The 16,274-nt window shown below is 38.0% G+C and overlaps 1 protein-coding gene across 1 annotated transcript in view; it reads right to left on the bottom strand.

Annotated features, from left to right (window-relative positions):
- The window catches only part of CTNNAL1 (catenin alpha like 1), a 100,735-nt gene that overhangs the window by 18,512 nt on the left and 65,949 nt on the right, over window positions 1–16,274 (bottom strand). The window contains exons 9-12 of the mRNA XM_036737772.1: window positions 13,427–13,585; window positions 12,994–13,086; window positions 10,309–10,459; window positions 1,423–1,460 (exon numbers count right to left, since the gene is read on the bottom strand). Of these exons, the coding sequence (XP_036593667.1) occupies window positions 1,423–1,460; window positions 10,309–10,459; window positions 12,994–13,086; window positions 13,427–13,585 (441 nt within the window). The remainder of the gene's footprint in view (window positions 1–1,422; window positions 1,461–10,308; window positions 10,460–12,993; window positions 13,087–13,426; window positions 13,586–16,274) is intronic.

The raw sequence follows: 16,274 nt of genomic DNA, 5'->3' as shown, positions 1-16,274 counted from the left end.
AATATTTGAACTAATATTATGAAATGATTGTTATTATGAAAAAAGTCAGAGCTCTAACATCTTTTATGCAATTCACGTTTTCCTCATTTTTATGAATTTGGAATTCAGTTTATTAAACGTTTCTCCAAATCTAAGAGTTTACCTTCATTTAGTGAGTTAGATTTCAATGTGATAGCCTTCCTAATCCTATTTTCTAAATTTTGTAGAGGATTACACTTACAGTATGGAACTCTGGTTTTCTAATAGTGAATTTTAAACAAAAATTAAGGTAATATGCAAATTTATGAAAGTATTCCAAAAGTATTCTAAGTGAATTATTTGGAATTTAAAAAATATATTTTGTACAACAAATGGTGATTCCAGGACAGCCCACAAGAGCCTACTTAACCCATAGTGTATCTGAAATACATTTCGACCTCGCTAAAAATCTTATTTCGAAGCCTTGTTGTGATGTGGGGATGACCCTGTGTTCTTGAAGGTTATACCAAAGCATATGCTTTGCCAGGTCCTAACAAGCTGAAAAAGCTTCAAGTATGGGCCTAGTGATAGAGTACTATAAACATGTTTTACTGGAACTGGCCTATCTAAAGTTCAAAGAGACTGACCACCAGACTGATGATTGTTTTTTACTATAGCAACTCTTAAAGATAATCTACTAACTATAAGGAGTCAGTAAATACTTATGTCAGTAAAGCAAGTTCCTACGCCACTAAAATTACAAATTTTTGAAATATTGAAGCACCTGAACTATATAGATTTATAGAAATTAATTACTATATAGCAAAATATTTATAGGAGAAAATGAATTAAGAGTTCCAGCTTGGAATACCAGGAAGTCACTAACTTCTCCCCAAAAGGCCTTATTTTCTAGGTAATGGGAACAAGGACTCACTTAGCTCCAAGCCACTGGTGGAGGCATCTATGATCTGGGACAAGAGTTCCAGAAAGGGTGAGAGCTAGGAGAGGCCCCAGACCCTCAGAAACACTTTTTGATCTCAGGTTAACTTCATGATTACATGTTTGAGTAAATAATACAATCTCTCTGGTCTCAGTTCTGTAAAACGAGGGAACTAGGCTACATGTTCTTTAAGGTAACTTCCAGCTCTAACATTTTATGATTTTATTTTAAGGAAGGGAAGGTAAAAGGACTATGCAACATTCTACCATTTGGCAGTGGGCAAAAAGAATATGACTATTAGAAAGAATGGCTTGCAGCAGTGACATAGGTAGGTGTGGATAATGTGCTGAGAAGTTAAGTGACTTGCCCAGGGTCACACAACCAATATGTGTCAGTGGGCGGACCTGAAACCAGGCCTTCCTGGCTTCAAGGCTGACTCTCTCTATCGAGAAATTAAAAGCAATTAATTGCTTAAGACACTAGCAAAACGGCTCAAATATGCAAAACCACTTTCCGACACTTACCACTGGCTTTGGAAGTGAAAGGTAGGCACGCTTCTCTCCTACAAACAATACATGTATTAGTAAACAAAGTTGTTTCATAAATGTAATATTTCTCACTGTTATGCTTTTCACTATGCTAAATATTATTACATAAACTGCTAAGGAATGCTTAAGTAGTAATGCTATATATATTCTATCAATCACATGCATTCAGAAACAAAGTTCTTTCATTTACAAACCTGGAAACTGAAGAGTTACATAATTTCATATTAAATTTATATTAGCCAATTACTTAAGATATATTCTGCAGGACGAAGTAAAATATTTCAAGTATATTCATCTAAACCTATAACCAGCTTTCATTTCTTAAATAAAATTTGGCCAAAACTAAAACTAAAACAGATGATCCCCCTTAAAAGAGCAAATGTGGATGGGCCATCAAAGTCCAAGTATTTTCAGTCACAATCTTATACTGGTTATACTGAAAGTTATTGTAATGGTTTGCCTGACTCCATATCCTCTCAATCATAGTAGATGAACTTAACTACCAGCTGTAGGTTCAGCCTTTCCTCAGACTAATACTTGTCCTAGAAAGAGGGAACTAAAGAATTATGTATGAGGAAGGTGGAATTATGTCAGTAGTTCAGCACCATCCAGGCAATGTTGTTGGTATTGTGATCTTGGTAACAGCACTTCTCTCTCACTTCTCTTTACCCTTGTGGAAAGGCTTACCTAAAAACTCACATTTCTGTTAGGTGCCTGTCCCCAGAATAAATTACCCTCTTTCCCCACCCCCAGCAGACTTTATTTAACCCTGTGGGCTTGCTTGGATTCCTAGTCTTGAGCTTGTAAAATCTGGTTTTTCCTACTACCATCTTAGTTCTTGTGCTGACAATGTAGTTATCACTTTGACCCTGTCAATGAAAAAGATTCCTTTAAATAAAACGAAATAGTTGCTGAGTTGCTGTTAGTGTGTGTGCATGTGTGTATGTGTGTGTATATATATCTATATCTATCTATCTATCTATCTATCTATCTATCTAACTATATATATATAGCTATGGATAGATAGCACGTGAGATTTCCTAGTCACTCTTCTTCAATTTCCTTTGTCAATTTATCCTTTTACTCTACTATTTTCCAAAGCATTTCTAGTCCCTCTGCTTCCTCTACTATATATTTCTTCCTGGAGCAACATTGTTCATGTGGTTTCAACTACCTCCAACATGTAAATAACTCCCAAAATGGCTCTCCTGCTTCCCTCTCAGCAACATGAGGCAGTTTGTACAAGATGCCTTTGCAAATCTGGGTATTTTTTTAGAGTATTAAGTCATTTTCATCTTTACATCATGCTCTGTTTCCCTGATAAGACAGTAAGTTTATTGAGGATTATTTATTTTATATCCTTCACAGTATCCAGTACAATGCCATAAATGCAAGTACTCTAACAAATGATGTACTAATGTTCTGGACTCAATGGCTCTACCTCCTCATCACTTAGTCCCTTCCAAGCTCCTGTAATCTGGCTCCTATCCCTCTACTGAAACTGCTTTGTCAGTGTCAAAATTCTTGCCAAATCCAGTGGTCTTTTCTGTCTTCATTCTCTTTGGTTATTGATTTGCTCCTCTGTTTTGAAAAATTTCCAGAGCTTTCATGATACTATTCTGGTTCTCTCATTGTGTCTCTACCACTGATCCTTTGGTTCCTCGTATCTCTCATACCCCTAACTGTGGATATAACCTAAGGTTCATACCTTGACCCTCTGGCTCTTCTCTCTTTAACTTAATTAGTAACAACTATCAGCTTTGAACTATCACTTTTATCTATATTGAGTCCCTAATCTATATTTTCAATCCTGACCTCTAGTCTTGTACTTCAAATGCCTTTAGAGAACTTCCATTTGGATGTCCTGTCCTCAATCTCAACACACAAAAAACTCAAGTCATTGTCTTCTTTCATAAACTATCTGCCCTTCCCAATTTTCCCATTTCTGTCAACTGTCTCACCTTTCTTCCTGTCACCCAGGCCCCAAATCTGGAAGCTATTTTCAACCTTCCCACTAATACATCCCTTATATCCATTATCTTATATCTTCCTTTGTGGTATGTCTTGGGTTCATTCCTTGCTTTCCATTATCACTGACAACACCCTAGTCTGGTATCTTAACACTTCATAAAACCTTAGAGCTGGAAGGGAGCTCAGAAGTTATCTAGAACAACTCATTTATGAATCAATAATCCTGCTTATAACATACTAACATCATAAGACCTCTAATAACAGAGATGATACTACCTCATAAGACAACACATTCTACTTTCGAGCAGCTCTGATTATTAGGAGATTTTTCCTCACAGAGCCTAAACATGTTTTCCTGTAACTTCTAGCCATTGGTCTTAGGCAAAACAACAACAAAAAAACCAGTGGCTATTCTCTCTTCCACACGGCCACCCTTCAAATATCTGTAAACAAATCATACTCCCCTTAAGTTCTGTCAGGAGAAATCTCTCCAGTCCCTTTAACTTAGCCAGCAAGCACTTATTGAAGACTTGGTGATTTTGAGTCTTCTCGTAATCTTTGTTGCCCTGTTCTGGGTATCTATTAGCTTGTTAATATCCTTCCTAAAATATGGCACCCAGAAATCCATACGTGATCTGAACAGGGCTGAGTAAAGTGGGGCAATTAACTCTCTGATACTAGACACTACACTTATTTAATGCAGCTTATTCATCTGGGGAGAGGGACTAATATTCATTGAGCTTGCAGTATATGAAAAGACCCAGGACTTTTTCATATTAACTCTAGCCATGTTTTCCCCACTATATATTTATACAGTTAACTTTTTGAACCCACATTTAATACTTTACATTTATCTTTATTAAATTTCATCTTATTAGATTTGGATCATCATTCCAACCTATCGAGATATTTTGGGATCCCAATTCTATCATCAAATGAATCATAAGTTTCTCCCAGCTTTTCAAACTTGATAGGTGTACTATTTGTATGAATGCATACTATCTGTGCGCCTATGGTCTCAGGGAGTCTGTTTAACTAGTCCTCCTGCTTAACTTAAAACTAAAATTGGAACCTGATTCTTTGTATTGGGGATAGCTAGGCTTAAGTAATACATAGGTATTATTTCTATCACTACACATGGTATAAACCCTTTGATTTGCCAGAATATCTTCAACAAATGTTTTTCGGGTGGGTTTGGTGGGCCTTGGATAAGAAAGCTGATATAAGTAGTCTTCTTGTGAAATTATATAACGTTATAAATTATATAACATAACTTTTTGTACACTATCAATTTAGTAGAGAAGTGTCCACTGCTAAAACAACCTGACATGAGAAATCAGATATGTGAAAAATATTTGTGCCATGCTAGGACATGGATGGCATCAGAGATCATTAGGCTAGTCAAGGACTGGGAATCCCTGGGCTCCAACAAAGAGTGAGGGATTATTAATCCCGAAATCAAAGCAGACGATGGATCAAGTCCAAGAAGTTTAACAAGGCTGGAAAGACTGGAGCACTGTTAAATGTCAGAGTAGTAAATAGGTCTGGTGCAAGCCAAAGATCAAGGCAGGGCAAGGGCCAGCGTCTAAGAAGTCATCTAGCTCTAGGCAACAATATAAGCAAGAAGAAACATGACATGAATTATGATCACAAGAAAGAGATTAGTTCCCACTTGTTCTCTTTTATATGACCCAAGTGTAGGCAAACTTGCATCCTCAAGTATATAATTACCCCCAGAGGGAAAAGTCAGAGGTCTGAAGTACATAGTCTGAAAACACTGCAGGATTCACTGAAGTATGTCTGATATGTGTCTGGTCACGGAACACGGGGAATTTAGAGACAGCCCTTTAATTAATTAGGACGAAGGGACTAGAATCCTGTGAGTGATATCGTCTGCCATGGGGTTAACAATACGAAACAAGGCAACCCAAGGTCTCTACAGCATCATTGATTTATGACCGGGAGGGAACGTAGAGGCCACCTAGTTCAACCAACTCATTTTATAAATCAGCAAACTGAAAACTGGATATGTTAAGCGGCTTGCTCGAAGGCAAAATTTGAACCTAGCTCTTCTTCCCAAGTCAGGCCTTCCATGGCCTTCTTGGCCTATGCCACTCTTTTCCACATTTTGTCGTTGCATATTGGCTTCCTTTAGGTCCCAACTAAAATCCCGTCTTCTACGGGAAGCCCTTCCCAATCCCTGTTATTTCAAATGCCTTCCCTTTCTTAATTATCTCCTGTTTTTCCTGTAGATAGCTTGTTTGTTCACATTTGTTTGCTCACTGTCTACCCCATTAGATGGTGAGCTCTCTGAAAGCAGGGACTGTCCTTTGCCTCTTTTTATATTCCTGGTGCTTAGTACAGTGCCTGGCACATAGTAGGTGCCGAGTAAGTGTCTACTGACTGACTCTCATGGCAAGCATGAGGCAGGCTATTATTATAGCATTCTGGTAGATAAGCGTATTGTGATTATTTGTGTTTTTTGTCATATTGAATCTTTGTACCTCCCAAAAAAATGACCCTGCATAGGTTTTTTTTTTTGTGCATTTAACTTCTTTTTTCTTATGGGGGAGTCAAGCCATAATGCAAACTCCTTAGTCTGACATTATCGGAATCTGAATAGAGAGCTGGCCTTGGAGTCAGGAGGACCTGGTCATAGGTCTTGCCTCTGACACATACTAGTTGTGTGATCATGAGAAACCTGAACCTGAGTGCTCCAGCAACTCGCCAAGACTACAAGTTACAGATGAATTGACATTATACAGTGGTGGAGGGAGTTTCTATTGTAGGATTTCCCTACATTAATTAAAACACAGGCCTGGACTAAAAACTAATCTCTCATTTCTTACAAAATAAAGAATAAACTCTTTATCCAGGCATTCTAAGGTCCATTCTGATTCATGTCCACTCTACTCCTCCAGTCTCATTTCACACTAGTCCCTTTTGTGTTTTCTATGCTACATAAAAACTACTCATCGTCCCTCCTTCTTGACCTGTCCCTTCCCATCTCTGTGCTTTTCCATTATGAAACAGACTCATTAAAAAAACCAACCTATTAAGTGTCTATACAAAGCCTTCTATCAGGGGTTGGGGATGCAAAGATTAAAAAAGAAATAGTCCTTGACTTCAAGAAACCTCGGGTGAAGGGGTGAGGTGGAGAGATATGATGGTTATTCTGATAAGTACAATGCAAAGTAAAAAGCGAAAGGGACAAATAAATCTGAAGAACGAGCAATGAGAAGGGGTGAGGATTTCAATTTATGGGTAGGGGTTGCTATGGAGATTGGGTAAGGCTACATGGAAGAGTTGGTACTTGAGTTGAGCCCTGAAGGAAAAATGGGATTCTGAAAGGCTGAAATCAGGAGGAAGAGCATTCCAGGCACGGGGGACAGCCCGTGTGAACACACAGAAGTAAGATCTGGAGGAATAGCTAGAAGCAGTTTGGCTAAAATGCAGAATGCATAAAGGGAAACGATATGGAAAAGTAGGCTGGCACCAGATTACTGAGGGCCTTAAGTGACAGGCTAAGCAGTTGGTATTTCTTAGATTTTTCTCCTCCTTTCCACTAAACACCTACCTTAGTTGAGGCCCTCCCCATCTCTTGCCTGGACTATTGCAATGGCTCCCTAACTGGCCTCCTTGTTTCAAGTCTTTCCCCACACTATCCTTTCTCCTTATAACTGCTGAAGTGATATTCTTAATGCCTCATTCTGACCACATCACTCCCTCATTTAATAAATTCCAGGGGTTTCCTTTTACCGCTAGGATCAAACTCCTCATTTTGGCATGTAAAGCCCATTACAACCTGGCTTCATTCTAACTTTCCAGCCTTATTATCTATCATTCCATTTAATTCACCTTGTGGTCCAGCCAAATCGGTCTTTTTGCCGTCCTCCATACACATTTCCCCTTTGCACAGGATGTCCCCCAAGCTTGAGATGCCCCACCTGCTCACTTCTGCCTCTTAGAATACTCTTTTCTTCAAAGTTCACATCAAGTGTCACCATTTCTGTGAGTCTCTTCCTTATTTCTCCAAGTCTTAATGCCTCTCCCACAAAAAAATTAACTAGAATTTATTTTGCATACATGTATATGTATTACATGTGTCTCCAAAGACAACTTAAGCTCCTTAAGGGCATTTACGTCTTTGTATCCCATAAATTCTTGTTGACTAATTGGATTTTGTTCTAGAGACAAAGGAAACTACTAAAGGTTTTTAGAGAAGACAAAACCTTAGGAAAATTATTTTGTCAGTTGTGTGAAGGCTGAATCAGGGAAGGAAGAGATCAGCAGTAGAGGCACCAATTAGGAGACAGGTGATAATCTGAATATATAAAAGGTTCTATTTTGTAGAAAATGTCATGGAGGTAGAATTGACAGGATTTGTCAGTAGATATGGACATGTAGGGGAGGAAAGAGGCACAGATGATTGAGGTTTTGAACTTGGGTGGCTCCAAGGATGGTGGTGCCCTTAACTGAAATAATGAAATAATGACAGATTTAGGGGAAAAGATGATGAGTTCAGTTTTATGCATGCTGAGTTTGAGCTGCTGGCAAGAAATCCAGATGGAGATTTCAATCGGACAGTTGAAGATGCAGGACTGGAGTTCAGAAGACAGAATAGGGCTGGATATGTAGATTTGTACCCCTCTGCACACTGCCTATTAAAATTGCTTTCTTCCTTCAAGACCTAATTCTAATTTAACCTCAGATTTTCCTGAGATGGTCTGGCTAAGCTGGATCTCACACTGATTTCTTTGCAGATTCATTTATTCCTCAACTGTTTTCCATTGTTTTTTTGAAGTCATATCGAAACAACCATCTCTTCCATGAAGTTCTCCATCATTGTCACCATCTGGAAGTTATCTTGCCCTCTTCTGAACACAGAATTTTTTACTTCTCTAATGCATTTATCATGTTTTATCTTGTATTATATATTTGTGTATGTCTTGTATTTCCTACTGAATTGTATGCTCCTTGAGGGAAGAACTACTGTCAATCACTTTTTGTATCTCCTCCCAGAACCTTGCGTGTATATAGTGAGAAGATCAAGATTGATCCTGTATCATTTTCTTATTGATCCTATTTACAATTAATTGATTTTGTCCTGTAACTGCTAGAGTCATGCTTCTTTGTCTCTAAACTTAGTTCAGAAATCTGTCCTATAATGGGTTAAGTTTAAAAATTTAGCTCTCCTGCTAACCACTGATATATTCTTGCCTCAGGGAATTTAGCTGCCTTGGGGGATACGTGTGTGAACACAAGGAAGTTGGATCTACTATCTTTACCCCACAAAGCTATCCTTCAAGGATGTCTTAATTTCTTATCTAGGATGTCTAATTTGTTATCTTGTACCTGGTCTCTCAGGAGGGAAAGAGGGTTTGTTTTTTTTTTTGCTAGTCCCCATCACCAAACTTCCAACCAATTATGTTGTCCTCTGTGCCTCAGCTTTGCAACCAGTCATGCTGCCCTCAATCCCATGATATCATCCACCCCGTTCTGGGGTTTGTTCTGTACTCCCCGAAATCTATAGAAGGGGAATTTTCCTTTTGCTCAGCGTCTTTGGCATAAATGGAGGCAACCCATTGACCCATTTATTGATAAGCAGCATGCCCCTGTTAATAAATATTATCTTGCTCAGAGAATTGTTTCCATTTACCATTTTGTTAACTCTCAATCACGACAATAGCAGGCATTCCCTAAATGTTTGTTGAACTGAATGTTTCACAAATGATATGGCTCTTAAAAAAAAGAGGTGGTTTTGATTTTTTAAGGAAACATACACAGCATTTGGGCAGCTAGGTGGCACAGTAGATAGAATGATGGGCTTGAAGTCAGGAAGACTCATCTTCCTGAGTCTGAATCTGGCTTCAGACTAGTTATGTGACCCTGGACAAGTCACTTAACTCTGTTTGCCTCGGTTCCTCATCTGTAAAATGAGCTGGAGAAGAAACTGGCAAACTACTCTAGGGTCATGAAGAGTCAGATACGACTGAATAACAACACCACAGCATTTATGCTGTGACCATTCAAAAACACCCAATAGTTGCATATAGTGGATAAACATGAATTCAATGAGATCGTGGTTTTAAATGGCATTTTGTAATAATATGCTCCTGATAAGTGACATAATTAAACTATACTAAACAGGTTTTTCCCTAAGAAATAACATGACTCAAACTACAATGAGATTTTTTTCTGATAGTAAGTGTAAGAGACTCATAGTAATGAAAAATAAACTTTCAGGTGAAGTCAAAATGAAGACTCAAAATAATGTCTTACTTTATAACTTATGGTATTATTCTATATGTTGTAAAAATGCCAATAAACTTACCAACCACAGGAAATATTCCAAGGTTGTGTAGTCATCAGGTAAAGAGATTCCATCCAAGAGGAAGGACAGCAGTTCAAAAATCAAATAGCTACATTCACTACATTATGAAGTGTCTATAAGCCAAGCTAATAGTACTGAATTAAGTATGGGACTGGTTCCAAGAATAAAGTTATAAGAGAAAACTGGTAAGGTTGAATCTTAATGATAAAAGCGAAGTATTAAATTCATTAAGTCCTACAATACTAGTCAAGTAATAAAATAAAATTTCTACTTAATTATGCTTATGAAGATTTCAACTGCTTAAATACTAGGATAAATAATGACTGAGGTGAACAAAAATTACAGATAACTCTATCATTTCTCATCGGTCATACTATATTTGAGTTAGTAAAATAAAAAATAATTCTAATCTATAATTTCTGAAAATGTACATGTTGTAGGTTAATAGATAACCTGAGTGACAAAAGATAATACATTTTTTATCTGATGAAGCTTGAAACAAAAACTATAAACTTAACAGTTAAAAATTTAAACATGTGACCAGCATTCTGACTTACCTCGTTTTCCTTCAAATACATCATTTATTTCTCTTAGTAATGTTGACATGTCACTGATCTGAGACTCCCAAGCTTCACAAAACACATCTAGATTTTCTTTAGCAATCTTGCTGGATGGATGTAATGTCAAAGTTTCAGCAGCTGAAATTATCTGAAGAATATATACTATGTGTAAATGAATTTCAGAAAGTTCCCTCTCGCTTTCTCATCTTCAATCTCTCCTTAGGTAGCTATGAATATGATTAGTTCTCCCTCAGACTCAGAAGACCCTTTCTTGATCATGCCATCCCCTCAAACTATAATCCTGTTCTTTTCCCCTTTTCACTGCCAAAACTCTTGACTCAGTCCTTTAAACTCAAACTTCCTCACTCCACCATTCTATGGAAACCTCTATCTCAAAGACTGCCAATGGCCTCTCGCTTGCTATATCCAATAATCTTTCCTCAGTCCTCATTCTTCTTGACCTCCAATGCAACTCTTGACATTGCTAATCAGCCCCAATTCCAGAATACTATTTTCTCTCTTGGTTTCCATGATACTGATTTCTTTCGGTTCTCCTACCAGTACACCTGCTCCTTCTTTGCTAGCTCACATTCTTTCACCCTTAGATATTTCTTAAGTTCTATTCTGGGCCCTTTTCTTATTTTATACTTTCTTCCTTGTTGATCTCATTAACTTCCATGGCCTCAATTCTATTTCCACAATACATCATCCATTTACATTCATCCTCTGTGCACAGTCACTACTATAGTTCAAGCCTTAATCCCATCTCACCAGGATAGACTCCCAATTCCAGAGATCCAGTCTTTCCCCTCTCCAATCTGTCTTTCACATAACTGCCAAAATAATCTTTCTAAAACACAGGTCTGAATACATGACTTTCCTGCTCAAAAATTTCCAATGGTTTCTTATTACCTTTAGGATAAAATACAAATTCCCCAGCCTTGTATTTAAGATCTTCAACAATCTGGCTCCAATCTACATTTTCAGCCTTATTTCACAGTACTCCCCTTCATGTACTCCATGTTCTAGCCAAACTGGACTTCTCTGAATTTAAAATTCTACCTCCCACCTCTGTCTTTGTATAGGCTGTTCCTCATGTTCCCATGTACTTCTTTCTCATCTCTACCTTTCAGAATCCTTATCCTCCTTCAAATGTCAACTCAGTTCGTGTGGCACCTTCTCTTTGAAACTTTCCCTGAGTCCCCTCAGTTGTGAGTGCTCTCTCCCTTCTCAAAACATCTTGTATTGACTTCTCTCTGTATGTGGTATGTCCTTTTTAATATAACATACTTTTTAAGGGCAGGGGCTTTTTTTTAATCTGTCTTAATATTCCCAGCACCTAGCACAGTGCTTTGCAAAGGCATTGAATCAAAGTTTGTGGAACTGAACTGAATATTTTCATAGTACTCAAATGTTATAGTAACCTAAGGCTTAAACTGACTGGAATGTCTGAAGTGACTGAGGTAGGCATGAATAAGAACTAGCTCATGTCCAAGTAATACCTCCCTGGAAATGCAATCAACCTTGAAATACAGCTACTTAAAACAATAATGCATTTTAAAAAAAAAGGTTAGTATCTAGGATCTTAGGGTATGTGTCAAGAAGAGCTGACACTTCAGGGAGAATGAAGTATACCCTTCCATTGCATCCCAACTCCACACACAGCCTGTAACAAGTGGTTTTACAGAAGAGATGAAGGCAATTTAATGCTAATATGCTGTAACGTATGATTTTAAAAAAAAGGCCTTCTGTCATGGCTAGGGGAGACAACACAGGGGCTTTATATTACTGTGAATCTAGGGAGAGGTGGTAGAATACTGGAGCTAAATTATATTCTTTGCCTGTGTTGAAAAACCTACTTTCCCTACTCTAGAGCTCTATAAAAATCTAGAGCTACATCTCAGCTGGCGCTCTACAAGGTGGAATCTAGTTGAAATAATACGTCAATCATAATTATCAAAACCCTTGGGAAAACAATGTATAGATTTCTGAGCTCTACAATCTGAAAATCATTTGATCAGGTGTAAAGTTATACTATGCAATTCCAGCACCCTACAGTGGGCACTTCTTGATGTTTTAAAACATACTACCTGTTACAATTAGAGTTTAACAATTACAAAGTTATTTCAGCATAATGGGATAGGTAAGTCATTCAGTCTCTCCCAGTGACCCAAGAATCTTTTTATGAGCTGCTGATCTTTTCTTCTATTCCGAAGGCTTAGCACTGTGCCTGACCTATAGTAAGTCCTTAGTGATTGTTTACCTAAAAATGGCCAGGAAAATTAGAAGATAAGATTACATGACAAGACAACTTTGTTTTACAGCTTACAACAGTGTTGGGGGAGGGCCTTCTAAGCTAATTCGACCAATCCAAAAAGTGTTTTTAAATTAAAGCTTCCTTTAAAAACACCAATCTCAAATTTTGCACAGGAACAACAGTTAACACTTGATACAGTGGATGTCAAAGTCATACCCAGGCAAACTGTTATAGAAAGATCTCACGGTTTTTGGATTTGAAAATAAAATATTTCCCTGTTAATTTCAACTTGTAGAAATAGCACCTAAATTTCCCTCCTGACAGCAAATATCCTTAATTTGGTTGGCATGAAAATTCAAGACTAAACTTTTGATTCCTAGAAAAATGTTATTTTGGAGGAAAAAAAAATCTAATGACAATCATACCTGTTGTCCTGTAACCTGAAATGTCTCTTCTGCATGCATACAAGTAATTTCAAGGGGTTCTGTCCCCGATATATGTCTCAACAATCGACAAGTCTAGAAAACAACATTTTTATAATTTAATTTACAAATTCACATTCCAAATGGAGATTAACAGCTAGAACTGTGAGGATCTGGTTCAACTAAATGTAGGTAAAAATTAAAAAAAAAGAGATCACCTATATGAAAATGACAAGACATTATAAAAACAAGTTCATGGCTGTGTTCCAGACAGTTGAGGTTGTTGGAATTCTTACCACAAAAAGATAGAGATGCTACAGTCACACATGATGCTGAATTTTAAAATGGTTTTTTTTTGTTGCTTCCTGAGGACAGAATGGCAGAAGGTGATGTTAACAAATAATAAAGTTTGTTAAATAATAACACATGAACTCACCTCAACAAGCTGTTCTTTCTGTTCAGACAGCTTGCAGGAGTATTCTGCCAAACCTTCTAAGTTTCCTTCTACTCCAGTAACTTTTAATGCTTTCAAAATCGCGTGATCTGCATGGTGCTTTAGAAGATCTGTTGCAAGCAACGTCGCTGCACCGTGGAGCTTCATTTGTTGGAATAATGATGAGAGACAGGCGAGTAAGGCTCACTGACCACTTATTAATATTTTGAAAACCAAATATATTAGTATTCCATTGCACCATCTAGGTTTCAGAGAAGCTGTGGAGGAAAACTGGTAAAGTGGCATCTTGTGGTGGTCCCCAAAGCTTCAAATCCTTTTCATTTTACTACCAATGAGCCCTTTCTTACATGGTTCATCTTCCAGCCAAAACACTGCTACACCTGTCAGAGTACGTGAGGAGGAGGCGCTTGTTAAGCACAGACAAAAATCCAACAGGGATGGTGACCAGAGGCCATCTAGGAGCCTTTTCACAACCTGAGGAGAGCCAATAGGAGAGGAGAGCTGACAAGTTCTTCTGCTTCTCTTGGAAGGACTGATGATTGTCCCTAAGACCCAAAGGCGCATTTTACCAGTTATTCACCAGCGAACTACAAGGGATGGTTCAATTAGGGAACAGGGAAAGATGGGGATGCAAGAAGGGAGGATACATTCAAAAATGACTATGATATAAAAAACATAAGGCATCAATGAAACCTTCCTTAAAGAAAGGTAACGAGAGATTTTGACTTAGACCTTGAGTTGAGATTTTTTTCAGGGAATGGAGCTATGATTTCATTGGTATAAAGAACTCCCTATACCAAAGCATATGTGCCACTGTTCTGCAATCTATAATCCTAGTTTACTGAGGGCACCGAGGGGCTAAAGGATTTGTTCAATTTCACAGAGCCAGTATATGTTAGGGGCAGGATTTGAAGCCTGTTCTTCCTGGCTCACCAGCCAGTCCTTTATACACTATGCCATGATGCCCATTGAGTTGGAAATAAACTTGAAAATTATTTGTTCATTAAAAAAAAAAAGATGAAGCACCACCTCTGGTGTCCAAAGGCAGTGGTGGACTGCTAGGTCAAATACTTATTGGAAAGAGAAGACTTTTTCCTTTGAGGGGGAAAATGATTCTCTTTTGGTTGTAAAAATATCATTGGGGAGTCACACTCCTTTTATTCACACACAGTACAGCTATAATTTTTCTTCTAGGTTTTTTCAATCCATGTGCTCCAGAAAGCATTTTTTTCCTTTTGTGTGACTGAGGCAGAGGGTCAAACCATTAGGTAAAACTGAGCACCAGCCAGCCCAGTAAAAATCTCATTTGAGTCAAAATTCTCAGTTCAAGTCTGTGGTAAATGAATTGGGAGCTGCAGAGGTTTTAACATTTAGTGAGGGCAGCTAGAAAATGCTTCCTCACTGTACTGTGTTGGCTTCAACAGAGCCTTATTTTTTTAAACCTAGCCATCTGATACAGTTTAAATTGAGATAAATGTTACTTACCATAAGCTTTAGAACTGGAAGGGGCCTTAGAGGTGATTTAATATCACCCTTCCATTTTAAAGATGAGAAAACTGAGACCCCAAAACTTGCCGAAGGTAACCAAGTTGGTTGCTGTCGAAAGTATGGTTATGAACCCCTTTCCTCTAACACTTTCCATTCCCCTGTACTGCCTCTCCTATGTTATGCTGCAGATTTTTTTCAGAAGAGTAAATGCAGTTTGTATCCTTTGAGATTGCCTGTAAACTATTAACTCAGCCACACCGTAGGCTAGATTATATTCATTTAATAAGCTTGGGCCTTTCCTGACTTTCCCCCAATAAATTGCAAGACAAGTCCAAATGGTTTATTTTTAATATAATATATACATCATTCTAAATAAGTTTTTAATTTCAGAAAATACAAATTACTTATACTTTAATACAGAATCTTAGACGTAAAAGAATTCTGAAAGGCCATCAATCAAGCATTTCTTTATTAAGGGACAACTATCCACCGTGCTATAGACCAGGTATACAAACATAGGCCACTTAGTTCAAACTGCACCTGAACAATATTTCCCCTCTACAACATTTCCAACATGGCATTACCCAGCCTCCATTTGAATATTAGTAATAAATTACTATAATGTTTACACATCTCATTTGATCCTCGCAACAACCTCATGAAGCATTGCTATAGTAATTATCATCCCCATTTTACAGATAAAGAAACCGAGGCTCAGAGAGGTTAAGTAGCTTGCCAGGGATCATGCAGCAAATAAAGATTAGAGGTGGGATTCAAACTGAACTCTTCCTGAGTCCATGTAGAGCACTCTCTATAGTGCCACATCTCCTCTAATAAAAGGCCTCCAGTGAGTAGGAACCCACTAAGCTAAGCTCCAAGAAAGGTCAATGTTCTAATTGCTTCTCCTGAAGCTTCTCTTGATTTTGCCTTATGATTTACCCTACAGTTTCCACACATTGTTCCTAGTTCTGCTTTATGGGACCAAGCAGAACAAATCTAACCCTAATTCCTCAGTCAGCCAGTCCTCAATAGGACATGACCTTGAGGTCCTTCACCATTCTGGTTCCCCTGATCTGGATCTTGCTGATATCCTTCATAAGATGTGATGCCAGAATTAAACACAGTGCGCCAGCTGCACTCTGACTAGGGAAAAGTAAAGCAGAACTAGCACCTCCTGAGCCCTGGCTACTACGCCTTTCTTGAGACGGCTCAAGGCTGCACTAGCTTTTTTGATCATCATTTCATGTTGTTGACTCATACTTGGCTTATAGTTCACTAATCCCCTCATGTCTTTTTCACATGAACTGTGACTTTTACATGAACTTTCCCTATTTTGTACTTA

The sequence above is a fragment of the Trichosurus vulpecula genome, chromosome 9 (assembly GCF_011100635.1).
Source record: "Trichosurus vulpecula isolate mTriVul1 chromosome 9, mTriVul1.pri, whole genome shotgun sequence".
Taxonomy (NCBI): domain Eukaryota; kingdom Metazoa; phylum Chordata; class Mammalia; order Diprotodontia; family Phalangeridae; genus Trichosurus; species Trichosurus vulpecula.
The sequence above is the reverse complement of the archived record's forward strand: the minus strand, read 5'-3'. Positions and strand labels throughout refer to the sequence as shown.